This window comes from Quercus suber, unplaced genomic scaffold (genome assembly GCF_002906115.3).
Source record: "Quercus suber isolate HL8 unplaced genomic scaffold, Cork oak 2.0 scaffold_458, whole genome shotgun sequence".
In the NCBI taxonomy this organism is placed as follows: domain Eukaryota; kingdom Viridiplantae; phylum Streptophyta; class Magnoliopsida; order Fagales; family Fagaceae; genus Quercus; species Quercus suber.
Genome location: NW_027069909.1, coordinates 82,685 through 108,083, shown reverse-complemented (window position 1 = coordinate 108,083; position 25,399 = coordinate 82,685). Strand labels below are relative to the sequence as shown.

At 36.3% G+C, this 25,399-nt stretch overlaps 1 protein-coding gene across 2 annotated transcripts; it reads right to left on the bottom strand.

Annotated features, from left to right (window-relative positions):
* Positions 1 to 996: 996 nt before the first annotated feature.
* On the bottom strand, positions 997 to 22,307 carry LOC112032419 (potassium transporter 7). 2 transcript variants are annotated; one of them, XM_065762432.1, is made up of 10 exons: positions 21,681 to 22,305; positions 19,543 to 19,771; positions 19,024 to 19,272; positions 18,784 to 18,834; positions 9,540 to 9,800; positions 5,450 to 5,502; positions 5,186 to 5,303; positions 4,757 to 5,011; positions 2,844 to 3,366; positions 997 to 2,488 (listed from the first exon to the last, which is right to left on the bottom strand). In XM_065762432.1, exons 1-10 carry the CDS (start codon positions 21,957 to 21,959, stop codon positions 1,948 to 1,950), a joined length of 2,559 nt encoding a protein of 852 aa, XP_065618504.1. In that variant the 5' UTR covers positions 21,960 to 22,305; the 3' UTR covers positions 997 to 1,947. The 2 variants fall into 2 exon arrangements, with proteins under 2 accessions (XP_065618504.1, XP_065618505.1); XM_065762433.1 differs by lacking the exon at positions 18,784 to 18,834 and having other exon boundaries at positions 21,681 to 22,307.
* Between the last annotated feature and the right edge of the window lie 3,092 nt (positions 22,308 to 25,399).

Genomic DNA, 25,399 nt, shown 5'->3' with positions numbered 1-25,399 from the left:
ACACTAGTATATATAGTATAGTACTACTATTCTACTAATAATACACAGTAAAAGTTAAACAGATCCAATAACAAAACATAAATTTTTTCTATATGTTACAATTTTGAAGGACTTCACAACCACTTGGGGGCCTTAGGAATTGACCTAGTGGAAGAGCCAGCCCGTGAAACTCAATGTACATGTTGCAATTTCGAAGGATTTCACAACTCTAGTTGTGGTGGCTCAAAATGACAATGGTAAGATCTGAAAAGCTCGAGCAAAGGAACATAGTTGTTATGATCCTATGTAAGCACAGGCCACTGCAATTCTATGGGCTTTGTAGTTGGCAAGCTTAGAAAGTTTCCAAAGAGTTACTATGGAGAGAGATGCAAAGGCCTGTTTTGATGTTCTCACTAGAGCCTCGCAAGCTCTTTGGCATGTTTCTAATGTGATTAGTAATATAAATGAACTTAGAAATTCCTTTGAAAGTTGAAATTTATGCTGGGTTAGAAGAGTGGCAAATGAAGTAGCTCATACTATGGAAGAATTTGCCTCTCCTCTTAGGTGGTTTTTATCTTGTAATAAGACATCCCTTCTTGAAGTTGTAGAAACAGTATCCTATGTTTTTATTACATGTAGCATCTCTCAGACTCTCACATTGTGTGGAGATGACGTAATGTTTGTCATTCAGCAACATATCTTAAAAGAATTGCCTCTTTTAAATTGTAATTTGGAGATCTCTAAGTCTCAAAAAAGTATAGTGTCATATTTTTTACTAATTAAAATGACCAGCAGAGAAAGATTACTTATGGCCCGTAGGCCAACTGGTACATCCCCTTGTATGGGGCATAGGGCTGTCCAACCCACCTGGTCACCCGCCCAACCCGACCCGCCGCTGCCATGTCCAGGGGTCCATTCCCTCAATGATGAAGACTAAGTTGGGTGGCTATTTAGGCCTGGTTGTGAGTTGCTTAGAGGAACTAATAGGTGGATAGCACCTCTGCAAAAAACACTGAATTCTCAAAATAGCACTCAAGGCTAAGTATTTTCATTAACAAACAAAACTTGTTACAATTTGAAGCCAACCTACTATTATTTATACAAGCTGGATCAAGTTACAGGCACTTGATTGGCTCAACTAATCTTTATCTACTAGTGATCTAGACTAAAACTAACCAATTAACAACCTAACTGATTCCAAGAAGATCTTATTGGCTAGAGCACCATAACTACCTTTACCCTAGTGTTTGGCAACAGGTCTAACTATCTACCTATTACACTGAATCTGTTACATCTGAGACTTCCAACTCTCCTTGCTCCTTCCAGCCGTTTCCACAAGGCTTGGTAACAGCTTGGACACTTTAGCTAACCTTATTTTGTCATTGGCTGGCTGCTGCAAGACTTGGACTTCAATAGGCAAGGCTGCTGCTGTAAACTAGTTGTTGCTACTTTGCACAGCTGATGCAATTAAAACGAGGCTACTGGATGCTCCTGCATCACCCAACCCCCTTTTAGCTTGGAGAGAGTGAGAGAGAATTAAGTGAAGTAAATCTATGGACTTCTCTCATGCCTAAAGAGTTGACAGGAGGTGTTTAACCATGCCAGTCCAAAGTCATTTGAGGTAAAACTATTCCAAGTGGAATTATGTCATGATGAATCACATTCACATATCTTTGAGATTGTAATTACAAGAGTAGATTTTTTTTTTTTATATGCATAACTCAAAATCAATACAAGGCAACCCAAAAGGAAATAATACAAAAACTTTCCGATTAATGAGATAAAATGTTTCTAGATTGGTGGATCCAAATAGCCAGGTATAATCACGAAAAATTTGCTCGCATTCAAAAATGTGACTTGCATCAACAGCAGAGCATGCCAGAAAACCCATTTTGAATCTCAATAGTCTGTGTCAACCTTTGTTGTCAATTAAATTGAAATTTTCCTTATTAGTAGCAAAGCCCACCTTCAAACCATGTATGTCATGCCAACCTGCATTAGATTTGAGTGGGGCACACTCAAATTTGCAATCCCCCTTCTGCAGTTCTTTCTCAAGAAAGCATAAAAGTAATTTATGACTAGTTTCTTAATAAACCAGGAATCTTTCCTCGCTCTAATATCTCCATGACCAAGAAGATAAACTACCCCAGATTCTTTAGCCTTGCGTATAAAAGACAGCTCTCTCTCAAGACTATGCTCTGTATCAGACATTGCTGGGTCTGCCGGAGGCAGTACTGGCCTCATCTCCTCTGACGTGCTTGCTTCCAAAATGGGCTTGCTTGTGTCCCTGAACTCTGACAGGAGAGGAACACCGAGTGAATAGACACTCCCATTGGGAGCTATAAGAATCCTTGAGGCAGATAACTCATCCTCAGAATCTGTATCACCATCCCCATCACTCTCCAATGATCGTTCCTGAGCTTCACGACGGATGAACTTCTCAAGACTCTCAATCAGCAGCTGCTCAAATGTCTGGTGATTTTCTTTGCGAACATCTTTATAGCCATACCTGTTAGAGTAACAAATTTCAGTTGTTTGGTTACAGAGTAAGTTAACACATAAAACAAATATAAACCGATATATATAAATATATCAAACAAAAAGCATTACATGATAACAATGTTAAGATTCAACCTCATTACTTTTAGGAATTAAAAGGAAGTTTATTTGGCATTTTTGGTGAAGTGCTCAATTGGTAGTAAATGGAATGTTAAAAGGGTAATTCTCAGTTAAAGGTAGTTAATTTCCCATAGATGACTCAACCATTTGGCTTCACCTTTTATGTGGAAGCCAATAGGTTTAATAGTACATGTCCAAAGATCTAAAGAAGACAGCTCCCTGCTTACAAGAATCTGGCAGTTTACCTGGCAATGCAACGAAATATGTGGTAGCCTTTTGCGCAGACACGCCGGAAAAGGAACCTTTCACTCTGAGGCACTACAGGAACTGGAACATACTTTATACAGACAAATATTATCATAGAGTGGATTGCCGGGAGAGTTGTCAGAAAATGGCCAAATATTGCTGGTATTCCCTTCACCAGCTCATTATATAGTAAACCAATGCCGGGAGCTCTGATTGTCCCAAGATCAGAACCCAATTCCCGCATCAAATCCATTGATAGCTTTTGCTTTACTTCAGTTTCATACTTCAGCTTGCTTCCATAATTCCAGATATACATTATCAAAAACATTATTACAGCAAAAACCAATATTATCCAACTTCCATCTACTACACTCCATAAAACTGATGAGAAAAAAATCAATTCCAACCCCAAAAAAAATACCAAAAAACTCAGCACAATGACAATGTTTATCTGCCATATAAGAAGCATAACAATGGTTACTAAAATCGTTGTCATCATCATTACTCCCAACTCAGCAATGCCTGTAAAAAAGAATTGAGATCAGAAAAAATTAAAAAATTAAAAGCTTGTTTAAGTCACCACAGAGGAAGCAGTACTAAGATCAAATAAAACAAAAATTGGTAGATCCAATTGATTCCTATCTAATATACAACATTATCATTCATACTTCAAAAACCTTTCCTCCCTATTTTCCTAAAGCTCTTATTCTCTATCACCGCTTTCCAACAAACTTCATTTGGAGGGAAAATGACTAGTAGAAACAACTATTCTTTTATTATTAAATGGGATTGAGGAACCACTAACCACTGTGATGTACATAAATTCTTAACGTTTAAGTTTTATGGCACCTTTTTTCTTTTTGGTATGAGATAATCTTTACATGTACTGAAAAAAGTCATCAAATAGAGAAGAATTCACTTGTATTCTGCTATGACTTCATTCCTCAAAATGACTGAAAACGGAATAGAAATTCTTTAATGATAATATAAGTACTAAAAATAAATAAAAAATAAAAAATAAATTGTCAAAAAAAAAGTGAAGGGGGACTTCAAAAAATGAATGCAAGGCACACTGCCAGGCTCGCCAACGCCTACAGAAAAAGGCAGAAAATGTGTATGTTAAATTTCACAAGGAAACAATTTATATAGCATTCACATTTAATTTTATGGCATTTGAAATAGATTATTCCTTATTTTGAATGCAAAAATCTTTAGGTTTTCTAGAAAAGAAATCGGATTGGTAAAATCATATTTAAACAGTAGTCCTCTGTTGTTTTGTAACAACCCCACTTTGGATCCCTCAAAATACTATAGAAAACAGAATAAAAGGACTGCAGTTCCAAAGTAATACAGTATAACGTAGGAAGGATTTATTGTAAGAATGCTGTGGATTCCAAAAACTAAACAAGAGCAAGCAAACTGCCAAGTCAAACACCAATATTTGCAAGCCGATGGAAAATTGAATACAAAAGAAGGGATCAAGTCTATCCATTGCTGCAAATATAGTGCTCCCTAAAGCACCCATTCCGGGAAAAAAATGTTTAGGCTGTCTGCTTCACATAAACTCAAGGAGAGTGGGGGGTAAACACTACTATATCAGTGGGTGCAAATCATTTCTTCAGTTTCAACAGAAACTAGACAGTTATAAGCAGAAACATACAAGGAAAATAAAGGCAGATTTCATCACAACAAAAATGAACAGAAGATGAAAAACAAAATTTAAATGATAACAGGGGGAAAAAAAGGCAAGGAAGAATCATTTCTTCTATTTCAACATAAACTAGACGGTTATAAGCAGAAGCCTACAAGGAAAATAAAGCCCAGAATTCAACCACACAACAAAAGTGAATAGAAAATGAAAAACAAAATTTACAATAATAATGGGGATAAAAAGGCAAGAAAGAATTATTACCATATGCATTTCCAATCTCATTAATGCTTGATATACAGCAGACAAACACCAGGCAAACTGCCAGCAAAAACCAGTTTATGACAGGAATATAAATCTGGCCCATGAACTTCCGAGAAGTATGAATGATTTTAAGACGAGGGAAACAGCCAAGTGCTGTTGATTGTTTTATGCAAGAAAATGTGGCTGTTGTCATTGCCCGACTGGCAATTAATGCAGCAACATTAGCAATGAGGAAGACTGGCCAGAAAGCACCACCTACATACAGAAATTTTTGCTTTACAGTGTAAGCATTCCAAATAGCAAAACAGAATATTCTAGTACATAAAAATAAATAAACCAAGTATTACAAGTAGGTCCTGAAAACTATATATAAAGAATTGTATAGACCTTAGTACTTGCATACTGGTTGAGATAAATGGTGAGGCTTACTAGGAATAGAAGAAAAGAAAGCTTGCTCAGCAGCAAGACCTGGGTTTTCCATAAGATACGCAGCTTGACCCAAATAACCCAAAAGAAGGCAAGGCAGAACAAGAAATACAAATGTAAGCTGCGAACAACCATTATCAAGTACATTAGAAATGTAGCTAATCTAATCAGCAATAACAGTAACAGAAAAGAACACTGAAAATGCTATCACTATTAAGGAAACATGTAAGATATATGATCCAGTAACTGAATCTCTTGCTTCTTTACCTGAACTGATCGCACAGAAAAGTAGCAAAGATCTGCAAACATTGCTTCGGAACCTGAAACAAAATTTGTCATCAGCAATATTATAAAGGTCAAGACAATAATAAAAAATTATAATAACCATTGATGTCAAATTGCATTTTCGCATTTTTAAAAGCACAAAAATTATTTATATTAATTTAGATTTCTTATGAATGTACGTTAGCCTTTGGGGCAAATATATAATATCATTGCAAGCACCTCAAATAAATAAGACTAAAGTACACTTTTGGCCCTTAAAGTTTGGGGTTGTTTTCATTTTGACTTTTCATTTTAGCCCTTCATGAAAAAGAAAATTTTGAAATGTAAAAGGCCAAACAAAAATTAAATCAAATATGAAGGCCAAAATGAAAAGTTTGAAACATAAAAGGCCAAAACGAAAACAAACCCAAAATTTAAGGGTCAAAAGTGTACTTTAGTCTATAAATAATATGCATGTTTGTGAGAGCTAGTTCTTAAATCTTTTTTAATTTTTAATATTAATATTTTTTTTTAAAAAAAAATTTTATAAAAAAAAAACTTCCCAAGACTTGAAATGGCATCAAGGCCATAAAATAAATAATAATAATAATAAATAAAAACCTTCTGACACCACCTCCTGAGTCACCCATTGCCATCAACCACACTAATCACATCTCTTAAGTCTGGTGTCCACAACTATACTCAGAAAACCCAAAACTAAGCCACCAATACTTTGAAACCATACTGAGCAACCAAACCTAGTCACCATCACTCATTCAGCCACCATTGCGACTCCAACCAACATCATCTGAAGCCACCATCTGACTGTAATGACCTGACCTAGTTGCCATCACAACTCCAAAACATTCCCAGTGATGTCTGTAGTCCAACCATTATAGCAATTCATATTGCTTCTAATCCTTTTTTTCATGAGCAAACTAGGTATATAAAGGTGGATTGTCATCTTATTCAAGAATGAGTGGAAAGTAGCGTTATTAATGTTTAGGACAAAATTGTAATTAACCTAGTAATATGCATGTTAAACCATTGTAATTAACCTAGTAATATGTTTGGGATTTAATGGGTGTTGCCATCAACAGTAGCAGCTTTATTGTTTGGTTGGAGGAATTGATTCAGGAAACGCTCATCAGACATTGGGAATCTTGTCCTGTCATGTTTGATGTGGATCATGCGGAAGGAACGTAATAATCGCACCTTTGAGAATATTGAGTGCACTCAAGAGGAATTGCACTCCGTGCTAATTCAAATGTTATTTTATTGGTCTAGAGTGTGAGGTTTTACTCATTGTAATTATTTGTTAGAGTTCCAAGACTCTTTCTTTTTCCTAATGACTTCTGTAATTTTATAATCACTTTGTGTTCATCATCGTGAGCATATAGTGATTTTGAAATTAATAAGACTTTATTACTTTTTTTAAAAAGAATAATAATTCAAAATCCTGGTAATATGCAAGTGTTTGAGTGTAAAATTGAACTAAAAAAGAAAAAAAATAAACATAAACACACTTCCAAAGACTTAACAAGATTGTTTACTAATTCCATCAATATTTCACTCCTTCGATTGCTAATAAATGATGAAACATATCCATAATTCATGCCTCCAAATTTGTTCTTACAAGACATAAGGCATGATCCCTGGTTCTGTTGCAACATCAGTGATGAATCTATCGTATATCTCATTGTTACAAATGTGGAAGAAATTTAGATGAGTACGGATTCCATGTCTTGCCTAAACCAAACTAGTTGATATGACTAACTCATTATTCCTTTTAACGCATGTGCCTGTTGAACAAATGTGATGAATATTATTCCAAAAACCTTTCTCCAAATTCAAATACCCGAGTAGCATCTCCTATGACAAAACTATGACCATATAATAAAAATTGGATAAGAGACCAAAAAATTCCCAATAAGTGAGGCGTTACATGAGGGAGCAGTTTTAAACACCTGCCATAGGTATGTAAAATTCTCACTTTCCAGCTTCTTTCATACACCAAGATTCATCTTTTCCAACCTTAGTTAAAGTACAAACTCTAAACCTTTCTCTACCATTCTAAACCCTCATTCACAAGCCAAACTCCATCACAAAATTGATTTCTGGCAGGATACCAATCAATCCCAAATCAGACTACTAAGACCTGTCTACCTTCCCAAAAATCACAATATGATGTGATTCTAAAATGCATTTATAACACGCATGACAAATCTAATCAGCCTTCTTAGTTCTGACATAGGACGAGGGTGAACAAAGCAAAATCTGACTTAGAATCCCTGGACCAGATCTGGGCAGCAATGATATTTTGAGGATTAGGGTTAGGATTGGTGGGAGAAATGCTGGAAATAGTAAGGGTTATAAGGTTTTTAATGGGAAAAAAGAATAATACTTATCAAAAAAAAAAGGGAAAAAAGAATAATAGAACTTGGGGAAAAACAAAGGAGAAAAACCGCGATCTGGGATGTTGTTCCAAGGCTATGAACATTGAACAGTAACCCATGAACAGTAATGGGACTGTTTTGAGTTCATTTGGAGCTATTTGATGGATAGGTGGTTTAGGGATTTTTTTATTTTTTATTTTTTTTGGATAAGTAATAAGTTTTGTTGATATCAAAAAAGGAATACCCTAGCACATAGGGAGTGTACAAGGGGTCAACAATTCAAGTACAAAAATTACAAGAATCAGGGAAATCAATAAAAGAAGGGAATGATTGGTTTTGCATAGCAACCAACCAATCCAATAAAGTTCTAAAGAAAAATAACTTGAGGTCTAGTATGGATCTCTCATTATCTTCAAAACACCTACTATTTCTCTCTCTCCAAAGACACCACATAAAGCAATGGGGAACAATTAACCAAATATAACCATTTCAATGACGACCAAACCTGCCTTGCCAACATGCTAGGGCACAGCTTAATTAAAATTATAGGTAAATAAATTGAAATTATATTAAGAATTAGTGAACCACTAGACAATTTAATAAATTTATTTTATTTTATATAATAACACTTTGATAAAGTTTTACTTAAAAGTATACAACATATCTAAACAATTAATGATCAACATGATTAAACCACATAAATTTTAAGATATTTAATACATACATACATTAAGACACTTAGCGCAAGTACGATGTTTAGTGTATAAATATTGGAGTTTAATTTAAATTTCTTGAAACTTAGATAATAGAATTTTATGCAAAACAAACTATTGGTGATAGAGTGTAATTTAGAATAAACTATCCTAATATTATCTTTAAAAAATAATAATATAATAATAAAAATAAAAAACTATCTTAATATTTAATGAGTGAAGACACTTGTCATAGACAGAAGGTAGTTGCACAACCACGACTTCTAGGACCCAACTTTCATTACATAGTTTACGATATTTTTTTATTCATTCAAAAGAAAGATTACATCCCATTAAATAGAAAAATAATGCCTATTCCTAGTAGAACTTAGACGTCTTAAAACCCTAATAAGACTTGGGCTTAGACTCCTTGGGATTTACTACTAAGCCCAAACTAAATAACTATACTCAAATTAAACTCAATATAAGACCTAATGGACCATTAGTACAGCCTAGTTCAGAAATAAGGAAATTACAAAATGCCCTTGGCAATTAAAAATAAATAAAATAAAACTGAGATTGACTTTCCACTGCCTGCATCACCTTCACTCATAAATTTATCTATTCAGTTGTCAAATGCCACCCAATCCAGCAACAACAGTTAAATCCCTTAAACTGCAACCCATTAATCTCTTATATACCCTTTAGAATCAAATTTTTCAGTTTGACAAATTATTCAACCTAAAGGTAATAAAGAAAATTAATTTGGATTTGGCCAGCATGAATTCTATCTAATCCATAATCTAACATATAACTATCAGGTACTTCTCAAAAAAAAAAAAAAAAACTATCAGGACAATAAAGAGCAATAAAATTATTCAAATGTTATCACTGAAAGGAGAAAACCAAAATCACAAGTTTAATCAAAATTCTGAACATTTTTACAAGGAAAGAAAAGCAAGCATTTGCATTAGTGAATCCAATATTCCCAAACTGAAGAATTACCTGTTGCACACAAGAGACAACCCCCAAGACAGTACCATGCCTTAGTTGAGTTCCTCTTAAAGAAGTAATAGATATGAACAGGATTAAATGCTCTCAAGACACTAGTGTCATATTTAACAAGGTTGTAAATCCCAAAGCCCGCAAGAGAACAAAACCAAATGAATAAAGCAGGGCCAACAGCAAGTCCCACTTTACTTGTCCCAAACTTCTGGACGCTGAACAAAATCACAAGAAAAGCAACTGAAATCATCCTCACTTCACCTGCACACAAAAATAAAATTTATTACTTAAAACATGACTAGTTTCCTCAATAAGATATTAAAATTTTCAATGTAATAAGCACACTCAATATATGCACAAGTAAAAAGAAAATTAGAAAGAAATGAGTGTCAGTTGGCTCAATATAGATTCTAAGTCATTAGATAATGGACCTGGCATCAAATCCTGCCTATACCAAGGGAGGGAGGTTTTCAAGATGGAAATGAGCCACCTCCCATTGCATATAGCCCATACAACCAATGGCTTCCAACAGAAAGAAATAAAAGGAAGAAAAGTTCCCTACCCTATTTTTTTTAAGTAAAAAATTTCATTAAAGAGGGCGAAGGGATGCAAGCCATGTACAAGGAAACGTACAAGATAGAAAGCACAAACACTTCATTTGGGGTGCCGTATCCATGTCGTACACGGGACACACCTAGGACACTTTTGCACCCGTGTCCCAACCGTATATTGCTAGACATGAGAGTGACACTTATCTATTATTTCTTTTTAGTTTTAATCTTGAACACTTATCAAGTTATCTTTTATTTACTCTTTTAGATCTTATTCTTTAGTTTGTATTCTAATTTCTAAACATTTTTTTTTTATAAGTAATAAAAGTTTTATTCTGATTTCTAAACATCATGTATTCACTTTATTATCCTTTATTGCTCTTAAATTGATATATTTAACATTATATGAAAAAATAAAGTGCGGGAAGTACCTATACGAATCCTATATTTAACATTAATGATATATTCACTTTCCCAACATTCTATTTTATTTGAAGTCATGAATTTCCTAGTTAAAGACTCTATATTCCAAATACCTATAAGAATCCTATTTTCTTGGACTAACTTCTTTATCCACACCCATCCAACAAAGTGCGGGAAGTCTTGCCTATTTTTCACCTCACCTATGCGCCGATGTAGCACATCACTTATGGGAAACAGCCTAGCTAACCCTTACCCACTTTTACTGCATCCAAGGTCCAAAGCAATATGTCACTAGTAGGGGACACTCCAACGAGTATCTATAATGGATCCATTCATAACAAAGTGACTAAATTTTACACTAGCCGTCAACCTACTGCAGCCCTCCTAAGAAGTTTAGAATTCACATCTAACACTAAGCTTTCATGTTCTTCAAAACACTAAGTATTCCTTTTCTTCCAACTTCACCATATAAGGAAATGAGGAATTGCATTCCAAATGCCTATGCTACAATATTTACCAAAGCAAACATGCTTACAAGCTAGTGAACCAATCACACCAGTAGGCATTACTAACTAAATCCTGAAGAGACTGCAAATCATCGCCAAAGTATGCTACCAAACTCCCAATGAATAAGTGACCAGCAGTCTGCCCACTCTTCTTGAACAAACAACAACAAACATTCACAATTAAATGTCGCTAAAAAAATTCCCTACCCTATATATCACTTCAAAATTTTTGATAAGTGAAAATAACTAACATGCTGATATGGATTGAATTCATAACCTCACTCTTCACTTTTTTTATTTTAAAAATTTTTATTTTTTTGATAAGTAATAAGTTTATTGATATCAAAAAGTGGAGCACCCTAGTACACAAGGAGTGTACAAGGGGTCAAACAATCAAGAACAAAAATTACAAGAATCTAGGAAATCAAGAAAAGATAAAAATGATTGGTTCCACAATGCAACCAACCAATCCATTAAAGTTCTAAAGAAAAATAGCTTCAAGTCTGATATTAATCTCTCCTTATCTTCAAGCACCTACTATTTCTCTTTCTCCAAAGACACCACAATAAGCAATGGGGAACAATCAACCATATCTACCCATTTCGATGACAACCAAATCTGCCTTGCCAACATGCTAAAAGCCCCACTACAGATTGTGGCATAACCCAGCTCACTCCAAACAATCCGAACACCATAGCCCACATATCCATTGCAACCGGACAATGAAGAAAAAGATGATCAACCGATTCACCATTACACTTGCACATGTAGCACCAATCCAATATCCAAACCTTCCTTTTTTGTAAATTGTTAATCGTTAAGCACTTCCCCAAAGCAGCAATCCAAACAAAGAAAGCTACTCGAGAAGGAATCTTCTGTTTCCAAATACTTTTCCAAGGAAAGCAATAGTCATTAGAGCCCACTAAGAGACTATAATAGTCTTTAACCAGGAAGCCCTTCTCTCTATCAAGTTTCCAACACATCTTATCCTCACCAAACCATTTCACCGAAGCACCATAAATGGTATCCATGAAACCAGCCAATGCCTCTAATTCCCGAGCATGCACACCCTAAAGAAACTTACATCCCAAAAAAGAACTCCATTATCAAGCTTCATAATCTCAACCACACTAACCTCCTTGTCTCGCCAAACTCTAAACAATTCAGGATAGTTAACTGCAAGAGAAGTCTCACCACACCAATGGTTTTGCCAAAATTTCACCCTAGACCCATCCCCAACATCATATAGAATGTGGTGAGACAAAGAAGGCCATCCCCGACTAATATATTTCTACAAGCCAACACCATATGGACCATTAATAGGCCTAGTACACCAGCCACCCCATTCACTACCATATTTCATCTCTATCACTTGCCTTCTTATGGGAAACAGCCTAGCTAACCCTTACCCACTTTTACTGCATCCAAGGTCCAAAGCAATATGTCACTAGTAGGGGACACTCCAACGAGTATCTATAATGGATCCATTCATAACAAAGTGACTAAATTTTACACTAGCCGTCAACCTACTGCAGCCCTCCTAAGAAGTTTAGAATTCACATCTAACACTAAGCTTTCATGTTCTTCAAAACACTAAGTATTCCTTTTCTTCCAACTTCACCATATAAGGAAATGAGGAATTGCATTCCAAATGCCTATGCTACAATATTTACCAAAGCAAACATGCTTACAAGCTAGTGAACCAATCACACCAGTAGGCATTACTAACTAAATCCTGAAGAGACTGCAAATCATCGCCAAAGTATGCTACCAAACTCCCAATGAATAAGTGACCAGCAGTCTGCCCACTCTTCTTGAACAAACAACAACAAACATTCACAATTAAATGTCGCTAAAAAAATTCCCTACCCTATATATCACTTCAAAATTTTTGATAAGTGAAAATAACTAACATGCTGATATGGATTGAATTCATAACCTCACTCTTCACTTTTTTTATTTTAAAAATTTTTATTTTTTTGATAAGTAATAAGTTTATTGATATCAAAAAGTGGAGCACCCTAGTACACAAGGAGTGTACAAGGGGTCAAACAATCAAGAACAAAAATTACAAGAATCTAGGAAATCAAGAAAAGATAAAAATGATTGGCTCCACAATGCAACCAACCAATCCATTAAAGTTCTAAAGAAAAATAGCTTCAAGTCTAATATTAATCTCTCCTTATCTTCAAAGCACCTACTATTTCTCTTTCTCCAAAGACACCACAATAAGCAATGGGGAACAATCAACCATATCTACCCATTTCAATGACAACCAAATCTGCCTTGCCAACATGCTAAAAGCCCCACTACAGATTGTGGCATAACCCAGCTCACTCCAAACAATCCAAACACCATAGCCCACATATCCATTACAACCGGACAATGAAGAAAAAGATGATCAACCGATTCACCATTACACTTGCACATGTAGCACCAATCCAATATCCAAACCTTCCTTTTTTGTAAATTGTCAATCGTTAAGCACTTCCCCAAAGCAGCAATCCAAACAAAGAAAGCTACTCGAGAAGGAATCTTCTGCTTCCAAATACTTTTCCAAGGAAAGCAATAGTCATTAGAGCCCACTAAGAGACTATAATAGTCTTTAACCAGGAAGCCCTTCTCTCTATCAAGTTTCCAACACATCTTATCCTCACCAAACCATTTCACCGAAGCACCATAAATAGTATCCATGAAACCAGCCAATGCCTCTAATTCCCGAGCATGCACACCCCTAAAGAAACTTACATCCCAAAAAAGAACTCCATTATCAAGCTTCATAATCTCAACCACACTAACCTCCTTGTCTCGCCAAACTCTAAACAATTCAGGATAGCTAACTGCAAGAGAAGTCTCACCAACACCAATGGTTTTGCCAAAATTTCACCCTAGAACCATCCCCAACATCATATAGAATGTGGTGAGACAAAGAAGGCCATCCCCGACTAATATATTTCTACAAGCCAACACCATATGGACCATTAATAGGCCTAGTACACCAGCCACCCCATTCACTACCATATTTCATCTCTATCACTTGCCTCCAAAGGGCAGCCCTCTCCATCCCAAATCTCCATAGCCACTTCCCAAGCAAACCTTCATTAAAAAGTTTTACCTTCCTTATCCCCAAGCCACTCGAAGCAATGGGAATGCAAACAGTAGCCCATTTAACCAAATGGAATTTTGGTTCATCTCCAATGCCACCCCATAAGAAATTTCTCTAAAGTTTCTCAATTCGGTTAGCAACGGCTACAGGAATAGGAAATAGAAATAGAAAATAAGTGGATAAATTAGATAGAGTGCTTTTAATTAAAGCGACTCTACCTCCCTTAGATAAGTACAAACGTTTCCATCCTGCTAATCTCCATTCTATCTTCTCCAAAATTGGGTTCCATATGGCCTTATCCTTAAATTTAGCTCCCAAAGGAAGACCCAAATACTTCATTGGAAGAGTACTTTGTTTACAGCGAAGGACAATCAACAACAAGTCCAAATTATCCACCAACCAACAGGAACCAACTCTGACTTACCCAAATTTATCTCTAGACCAAAGATAGCCTCAAACCAAATGAGGATCATACAAAGAAACAAAACCTAATCCAGATCAACACCACAAAAAATCAAAGTGTCATCCGCAAAGAGAAGATGAGACACCACCAATGATCTTCCCTCTTCACGACCCACACCAAAGCCTGACATGTGACCATCATAGACAATTATATCCATCATTCCCCCAAGGGCTTCCATAACCAGTACAAACAGCAAAGGAGACAATAGGTCACCTTGTCTCAACCCCCTGGAACTCTCAAAAAACCCACAAAGAGAGCCATTTATCAAAATAGAGAAATGAATTGTAAATATACAAAAGAATATCCACTGCTACCATTTAGCAGAGAACCCACCATTTTCTAGTAATTGCATAAGAAATCTCCAGTTTACATGATCAAAGGCCTTCTCAACATCTAATTTACAAAGTAGCCCTGACAACCCAGTTTTCAATCTACTATCAAGGCATTCATTAGCAATAAGTACAGGGTCAAGAATCTGTCGATTCCTCACAAAAGCATTCTGTGAAGCAAAAATTATATCTTCCATGACTATGCGAAGTCTGTTGGCTAAGACCTTAGCAATGATTTTATAAACCCCCCAACAAGACTAATGGGGCGAAAATTCTTAACTTCAATTGCTTCATTTTTTTTTTTTTTTAGGTATGAGAGTGATGAAAGTTGCATTCAAACTCTTCTTAAACTGACCTTTAGCAAAAAAAATGGTGAAAAACAGACATAAGATCAGTTTTGAGAATTCCCCAGCAAGCTTGGAAGAAAGCCATTGGAAACCCATCTGGTCCAGGCGATTTGTCACCATTAAAATTCTGAATGACCTCAAAAATTTCTACCTCATCGAAGGGTCTATCTAGCCAATCTGCATTACCACCAGATATCCTAGGAAATACCAAGACTTCTGGAAACGGTCTATCAACTTGCTCCTCAGAGTATAATTTCATAAAGAATTGAGTAATACAATCAGTAATCATACCTTGATCTGAAGACAAGATTCCATCAACCATAAGGCTCTCAATACCATTATTTCTTCTATGGGAATTAGCCATTCTATGGAAAATTTTGGTATTTGCGTCCCCCTCCCTCAAAGGCAACACCCTAGACTTCTGCCTCCAACTAACCTCTTCTAAAAGAGTGAGCTTTTCAATATCGGTACGGATATTAGTTTGTTCCAACTTTTCCTCAGCTGTTAAAGGCTAAGTCTCCTCTCTGAAATCCAAATCATTCAACTTGTTCTAGAGTTGCTGTTTTTTAATAGTGACATTACCAAACTCCGCTTTGTTCCACTTTTTTAGATCCAACTTCAAAGCTACCAACTTCAGCTAATACAAAACTTGGGTTGCCTTGGAACAAATAAGATGCCCACCAAGCCTCACTTTATCAACAAAATTCTCCAACCTCAACCACATATTTTCAAAATGAAAAGGAGTTCTACCTTTCCAATGACTTCCCCCCTCCAGCAAAATTGGGAAGTGGTCTGAAAGTACCCTGGATAGTCTTTTTTGGGTAAACATAGTGAAGTGATCCACCAAAAGTGGAGAGAAAAGAAATTGATCTATTCTAGAAGCGGAGGAATTATTGGATCAAGTATAAAGGCCCTCGTCCATAGGTATATCCATCAGCCCATGGAAAGAGATAAAATCAGAAAATCCATACATAGTCCGAGTACAACTTGCAGCCCCTAATCTTTCTTATGGGAAGCGGATTACATTGAAGTCCCCTCCTATACACCATGGCAAATCCCACCAACTAATCAGCCCTGTCAACTCCTCCCACATTTTCCTACGCCTCTTATTCAAATTTGGCCCATATACTCCTGTAAACGCCCACTCAAATTGATCCCCAACATTTTTAAATTTGCATGAAACAGAAAAATACCCCACTGCTTCATCCACTTTTTCCACCACTCTTCGGTCCCACGTCGGAACAATACCTCCAGAAGCACCTTCAAAACCCAGGAATAGCCAATCTACATATGGACAGCCCCATATACTTCGAACAATTCCTCTAGTTATCCATTCAAGTTTATTCTGCTGCAAACATACAATATCGGCCCTCCAGGTACGCAGCAAGTTACGAATCTGAAGCCTCTTCTCAACCACATTCAAACCTCTGACATTCCAAAAAAGTATCTTCAAATTCATTTTGAAACAAATAGTGCCTGCTCCCTATTAGTACCATTACGCCTAATATGAAGTAGAACCATAATTAATCGAACTAAATAGACCCTTCAACTCTCTTATACCTTTCACTCCTAAACTCTTCAAGTCAGATGCTTTTTTCTCCAAAGCAACCCTACAGTGTAACTCAGCCTCAACAGATAACAAGAAATTTGTCGCTTGATTTTCCAAACCTTGTAAGGACACGCCAGGAAGTTATCAAACCCATTGAATCTACTTTGGAACCACTCAAAGTAAGATTCTTTCCTTACTGGATTCCCCACACCCTCAACTTCCTATCCTTCCATGGCCAAGGGTAGTGAAAAAGCTAGTGGTTCCACCGCTAGAGGTGACAAACCCCCTTCGTTAGGTAGCTCAACAGCCTCCGAATAGGTCTGAAGCCCAGCCCTCCACAAGTACTTCATCCCCCTCAAACTGAGCTGATGACACCTCCAAAGAATCTAAAGACATCAATGGAACCAAGGCCAACTGATTTTGCTCTCCCAAAACCTCTGTGACTTCACCCGGTGGTAGAGAAATTTGTATCAAAACCACCACTCTCCTTCCATCTCATAATTCAAGCACCCACTACTCTGAATTCCCCCATTTCTTGACAACATTGTCAAAATGTTCCAGAAGTAACAATCTGATGTCTCGCTGCAAGTTAACTTCAACCTCAAAGATGGTTGTTGACACCTCAGTCTCATCGGAGCCAAGAGATTCTATATCGGCCTCGTCAGTGTCGCGAAACTCAATCTCGGCATTATCGGAGAGCTTCATTGGCTGGGCTAGCATCGAAGAGCTGCAAGGAACAGCTTGAGAATGCTTCAGCTCGACAATCACTACCTTGCAGCTTTTAGATCCTTGCTTAGAGCTCACTGTGACCGACGGCAAAGAGATCCCAGTGTTTTGGGTCTCGTCAGATGGAAAAGAAAAAGGGTGGGTTTGTTTGGCTTGGACCGCCATACTGAAATGGGCTTGGGAATAGCAGTTTGGCGATTTTATTAATAGCAAAGGAATCTAAGTGTGCAAGAAGTACAAGAAGGAATTCTCTAAAGAAATACAAATGAACATAGTCAAAGAAAGTTAGAAGAAAAGAAAATGAGACCTTGCCAAATGCATAAGACCACTCATACAAAGTTTGTAAAAACGAGAGTTTCATCTCAATAGTTGGCAACTCAATGTTGTTAAATGTGCAATTATTTCTCTCTCCAAATCGTCCCCATAAGGTCTTCACACTTATTAATGGGAGTAGGCAATACAATTTGGCCAACTGATCATTAGCTCTGCAAATTCAAAATTTTGGGAAAGTGGAATGGAAAAGTATCCCTTAACCTAAAAGGTTTGATCTATCTAGTATAGTCAGAAACTCATTGATATATAGACAAATTTAAAAGGGCAGTCGTAAGTGTGTTGTGTACTCTCCGATAGCTCCATATTCTCCTTGAATAGAACAACACTACTCCCCAATTTATCAACGATCTCAACACTTGAGCCAAGATATTCTAGAATTGTGGTCTACTCTCAATGTGTGACCTTAGCACCTTTTATAGGCTATTGTTCTCTACAATTGTAAATCTATACATTGCACTGACACTTCAACTGAGGGATTGAACTGTAATCTTTTCTAAAAACAAAAAACATTTCAATTTTCTTCTACAGTCCTTTTAATAAGTAAAAAAACATATATTCTCTTCTACAATACCAATGACAGAGGTTTACAATTACCATACAGTCCTAAATATTCACCACCTAATAGGACCAACAGATCAATTACATTTTAATTGATTTAATCATTAAGAAGAATACCCCCAGAAACTTTTGATCATGTATTAGTATAACTATATATCTTTCTTTTTTTATAAGAGTATTAGTATAACTATATATCAAAAAGCAGGAAATTAAACAATCACAACTAAAAATGTGTAGAGCTGAATAACAGGTTGTCATATTAACTTGCTCAATTTTTTTTAATAAAAGTAACAAAAAAATTTATTAAAAAAACAGAAACCAAGTACACTGGGGGTGTGCTCAGGCTGAAGTACCTTCCCCAATGGCTTCTACTCCAACTTTTAGGCCACTAACAGCTGACGTGACTGCAATAATTCAATGATAAATGATCATAAGGAAACAACCAAACTGATGGATAATTATGTAAATCCATTCTTTACACAATAAAACTGACTTACATAAAATATACATCTAAAAGGTTTTTCTTTGTTTTAATCATAGGATTAGAAAGTCTCCCAGAAGCAACAAGAAGCATGAAGGAATACAGTAACGACCTGACATCGCTGGTGTAATAACCCCATCAGCTATCACCATAGAGGTGCCAGCAAGCACTAACATCAGAAGAAGCTTTTTCAAAGCCTGTGAATTCTCAAGTCTTTCCTTGATTTTTAGTGATCTCTCAAGCTCAGCAGATGGCACCTTTAGCCTGAAGCTCGATATACGGGCATCCGATGGAAGCTGATTCGGGAGAAGACTAACCTTAGCATGCCGACAGATCAATGAGTATAAAGCAAAAGTACCACCTGCAGCATTAAGTGATCCTTTGAAATAATTATCTATATGCAAAATTTACATGAATCCCAATGCACACGCAAAGGGGAGGAAGGAAAAAAAAAACCACCTACTTCTCCCCCCACCCCCCAACTCACAATCACAAACACACACAAAAGCCAATGGACTTCCAAGTTTTTTTTTTTTTTTTTTTGGGGGGGGGGGGGGGGGGGATAGTTACAATTGGGGAGGAAAGATTTGAACCCTGGACTTCAAGATTTAATTCAAAACATTCAGCATACCTTCACCATCATCATTAGCCCAAAGGACAACCAGGACATACTTGACCAGAGGGATCAAGATTAAGGTGTATAGGACAAGTGATAATGCTCCAATAACATCTTCTTTTCCATTAATAGGTGCCTTGCTAAACATCACACTAAAGGTATATAATGGACTTGTTCCAACATCACCAAAGACAACCCCAAGGGTCTGGAAAGCAAGTGAAATTCTTCTTGCCATACTAAAGTCCTGCAATTATATTTACATAACCAAGACAATAAGTACTGGCCCTTTTAAAAAAAAAAAAAAAAAAAACAACTGCTATATAATCAATCCTTTCCTCCTTCACTAAAGTACAAGATCAAAGCAAGCTTGCACTAATAAAAATATGAATTTTCTTCCAACTAAAAAAATAAATTAATCATCACGAGGGGAGAAGTATAGAGTATAAGAAATTGTATGCAGAAATAAACAATTAGCCTCCAATCATTGAATGATGAGTCAAAGATTCAAAAAAAGTAAAAAAGGGCATTAACTTACATATACCACAAAACATAACCACTGAATGAAGATGCACCTCATCTTGTGTGTGTGTGTGTGTGTATTTGTTGATAAGTAACGAAAATTTATTGATCAAAAAGAAAATATCCATGAGCACCAGAGGTGCAATCGAGTAGCAGTACATCAATCTATCAAATTACAATGCTCAAACATGTCTAATAAAAAAAAAGAGGGAAGAGAAGTAGAAGCAACACTCCAATCCAGTAAAGAATGAAGGAGGAGAGATTTAATCTCAAGAGTAGAGTGCTCACTTCCCTCAAAGACCGCTCAAGTATTTTGTGACATCATCCAGAGTGTGAACATATAATCTTACCATTTCTTTGTAAGCTACTGACCAAGGACACAAGATAGAACACAAAATAACAGCAAAGTGAGTGCATAAACAGGTAGGAAATCATTATTTAGCAGTTTCTGCTCAATCCACCTTCCCTATAGGCAACCATCTCTAGCCATATTAATAGGCTTCCAAAAAATAACAAAAATTTAAAATAAAAATACACATTTACTGTTCCTTAAACCACATAGGAAGCACAAGTACAGGTGAGGGTATGGGTTTGACATGGTGACACAGCAATTAGGTGCTCCAAGCCCAAACGTTTTCATGTTGGCTGAGGCCATTGGGCCATCCTAATCATAAGAGAGTACCAAACGGAAATGTCCAAAGTTGACGATCGGTCCTCATCATTGAATCTTTGCAATGCAGACATCACCGAGTCCTTCAACAAGCTCAGCAGTCAGCGCTACACTAGAATAGCCAAATCGAGGTCAGGTCCCTAGCTGAGCTCCTTGGAGTTCCAAGCCCCATACGTAAACATATTCTAAGAATGTCCTGGAACATGTACTCTAGTTCCAGAGTTCCTAGCGAGATTGCAATGCAGCCTCATTGGTCTGTGCAAGTTATGGTTCCGTGGAGGCACTAACCTGATTCAAGTCCTTCAGCGGCAATTGCCACTTGGTCTCACCCCATTGGTGAATGAGATAAAACGAGACAGAGTGGTCAACTCAGTACATGTAAGCCAAGTCACTCACTATTCACTCTAGAGGTTTTTTTTTTTTTTTTGGGACCAAGTCTCAGAACAGACTAATCCCCACTCATTGCTCAGGATTCTAATAACACAATGATAATGGGATTATTTTATTCCTCTGAACTTTTACCAAAAAGCCCCGATCCAAGTCCCATATAATGATCTTCAACCAAAAAAAAAAAAAAAAAAATGAAGAATTGAACAGAAGGTGATTCAATTCCTTAGCTATTTCTCATTATTCTTCCATAGAGTAATAATTTAGACAAATCTTAAAATCCCAAATATCAGTCCCACCTCTAAGTGCATATAACGCTAAGAAAGATTCATACAAATCACAGAATCACTTTTGCAAATCGCTAAGACATACCAAACTCCATTTAAATTGAGTTCAACACACTAAGTTCTAGTAAAGTAAAATCAAACTTTACTTATCTCATCAGACATTTCTCATGAACCAAACAGTAACTATGACAAAAACACTTAAAATCAAACACACACACACACACACACCGAGTGATTCACAATAGTTCCACATAACGCAAAATTTTCAAAAAGGAAAAAGAATTCAGCACCTCATATTCATTTCTGACTGCGCCAGGGATCTCGAGGGCCTCGACATCGAAGGAGTCGATGCGCGGACCAGTGCGAATCAGTCTCTGCTCGGCATTGTCATCTTCATCCTCCGAATCCAACGCGGCAGCCGTGTTCGCAGTCCGCTGCGAAGCGTCGTCGTCTTCGTCATAGTCGTCCTCGATCTCGGAATCGTCTTCGTCCTGGAACACCCAGCGTGACTCCGTGGAGTCCATCGAGGCCAGTCCTCCATCGATCTCCGACTCCTCCTCCTCCGCCATCGCCGGCCACTACCGGTTTTGAGTTCAAGAAATGCGCGTAGCCGGGGAGGTTTTCTCACGAGCGAGGTGTTTGGGTGGCAGGAAAATGAGGGAAAATGTTTTTAGGGTTTGGCATGGAAAATTTTGGGTTTGGAATTGGATTTGGATTTTGTTTTTGTTTCTCTCAGGAAACAGTTTCCCAGTGTGGCTCTCTCTTTATGTACTGTACAGTATTGAGCTTGGAGATCACGCGATTTAAGAGAGTAAAACAGGTAAATTGGCTGGCTGCGTTCGTGGGTTTTGTACGTTAACTAATTTTACTGGGAAAATGTTTTGAGGCAAATTTATTGTTTTTTTCTCTTTTCATGAACTGAGTGTGTCGTATCTGTCTCCAGTGTCAACAACGTGTGTGTGATTCGATAAAGTAATTTTTTAATGAAGTTAAATACTAGTAATAAAAATAGATATTTGGAAAGAACAAATGGAAAATATCATAACATAACCTTTTTAATTTTTTTATTTTTTTAAAGAAGAAGGTGTAGCCGTGTCGGCGTATCGCAAAGAAAATCTATATTTAGGGGGCTTGTCCAGATGGCGAACAGCATTTTTTTCTCCTTATATTTTGCTCCATTTTTCAATTTGGTTCCTAGAATATTAATAGTATCCACTTTAGTCTTTACAACTAAATTAGACACACATATGTCATATAATTGAGATTTTTTTTTCTTCTATCTTTTACTAAATTTGACACACATATGTCATATAATTGACAATTTTTTTTTCTTCTATCTTTTCTGTAAAAAAAAAAAGAATTTTTTTCTTGGGTATTTAAAAAAAAAAAAAAAGTTATCAGCTAAGCAATTACTTGTTACTATGTTAGTTTCCAGCTTTTGGCTTCAATTCTTGTCTATTCTAAAAACAAATAAGTATTTTAACGTAATAATAAAGAGCAATCATCATTGAACAGATATCATAAAATTGAAAACTATGGTCTTAATTAAAAATAATGTCATGTAGCCAATTTGTAAAGATTATATAGTAAACGTATAATAGTACTCCCAAAATTCGTATTTCCCAATCCTAAAATATATATATATATATATCAATTAGTCCTTTTACTTTGGTTCTCGTCCTTTCTTTCTGGGTCATCATCCATTCTATGCAACAATGCCCGTAAGGGTTTCATGTTCATTTTTCTCATTTCTCTAGTTTTCATTGCTCTGTTGTTTCGTTTTGTAATCGTTTTGCCTCCTCCTTTTCTGATTGTTTGTGTTTCCCTGCCTTTTTATTGTGGTGCATTTCCTTATTTATCATTTGTGCTCTGAATTCATTCTCATTTTGTTTATGTTGCCTATACATTTTATGTTCTTGTAGTATGTTTCCTTATTTTGTTGTTTCTCTGCACTCCACATCATGGAACTTGACGATCTCAGAGAAAAAGATCACCTTTGTTCCTGGTGGTAGAGATAGGTTTCAAGGGGCTTCAATTTATTGTTGGTGGCATCAAGTTGTAATCTTGTTTGCTTTCTTGCCCAAAACAATTGCTAGCTACTGATATATTTGCCTTGCCAGTATTTGCGTTGATGCCTAATGGCGAGAAGCTGTGAGTTAGACAAGGCCGTGAATTGGGTTTGCAAATAGCAGACCCATTTCCCTTAGCGTTGAAAAGATGAATTGCGGCTTATGGTTTATCACTCTATCTGACCTATGGCTATAGTTTAGTTGATATGAAGCTAGAGGCTTATGGTTTATCAGATGGTTAAGTGGACGCCCACTTTGCGTAACATGTGAGTTTACAAATGTAATGTGTTAAGTTGGCACCATATACTAAGATGTACCTAGCCAAATTGACTAAGCCATTGTGCATCATAGGACATTTTCTAATTGCTGGCAAGTGGCAATTATAATCCTACCAAATAAATCATAGTTAATGAAAATATACAACCATATTTACCAAAATTTTTTTTTATTGTTAGAAAATATTTTATTATTCAAGTAACCAAATGTGTTTTTTATTTAGAAAACAAGAAAATTGTTTTTTTTTTTTTAATTTTTATTCTTAAAAAAAAAATTTTGAAACTTATAAAAAAAAAAAAAAAAAACATTTATAAACATACAATCTTGCCAGTTTGCCTTTTTTACTTTTTTCCTTTTAATTGTTAACTAAGCATTACTTTGTTTTCAGTATTTTTACGTGATTGTTTATGAAATATGTTCTTAGTTGACTTCTCTGAGTTTCTCTAACTTTGCCGGCCATTATCATCATTCGCTCACTCTCTATATATCATTATTATTTTCCATCTACGACTATAACACGCACGCGCATATATATTCTCCATCTACATCAAAATGTTCTCCATTTTTTTTTCTCGATAATGTCATTAACATAACTAGAGCATAGTACATCAGGTTAAGCATTCTCAAAAAAAAAAAAAGGTTAAGCATTACAAAATTCTAGGTGTGCCCAGTTGTGATGAATATACATTTTTTGTGGCTAAAGAGACCATAACAACTACATCAGACAAGACCACTCTAGGAACAACCTTCATGCTGAACTTCACCCCTTGTTGTCTTAGGTATTGCAAGTTAGTAATCATAGCTTTGTTTTTGCTAGTGTGGTCTTCTCCCATTATTGCAGACTTGTTTCACATTTATGCTTCTTGTGAGCACAATGATGTGTAGGAAACTCAACTCATTAGTACACATAAGTGCCACCACCAGTGCTTCCTAAATTGCTATGACTGGAGAACCAATTCCATTACTATTGCATCCCATAAAAATCTTGATGCCCTCTTTATTTATGGCTTCAAAGGCATACCCAATTCTTTTAGACTTTCTGTTCCTGTGGTTGCCAATCTTGATAAGCAATTGTCATTCCCTATTATCCACTTCCTTCTTGTTGCGGCGTTTAGGCTCCCAGTTTGAGGAATGAGTTATGCTAAATGCTACTTGACTACCGCTGAGGGTTTCTCTATGTGTTCCAATCTGACGGCAGTAGAGGTTTGATTTGTTTCTTACAGTGATTATGAAGGAATCGTAGTTAATCTAGTGGTTGCGAGGGTGGATGATGATATTCCTTAGTATTTAGTGCCATCTAGATGTGAGCAACTTTTCCACATGGAGAATTCTCATGATTAATTGTCTTTGGTGGTTAATATGGAGGTGGTTTATGATTATCAAGTCCAACTTCTTGTTGTCATTAACCACGTGTCACCATCAGATAATGCTTATCCTAATGATATTTTTCTAAAAATCCACCAATTTCTAGTTGTTGTTATCCAAGACACTACAAACCTCATCCCACTAAACTAATTCCATCACCTAAATGTAAAACTTGATCATATAGACTTAACAAAGCCCCTAATACTAAATGTCAAAAACCATGTCTACCCCCTTCACCCTTTTGCGTCATCTTCAGTCTTTTGTAATGAGCATTATTTGTTGGAATGTCTGAGGGCTTG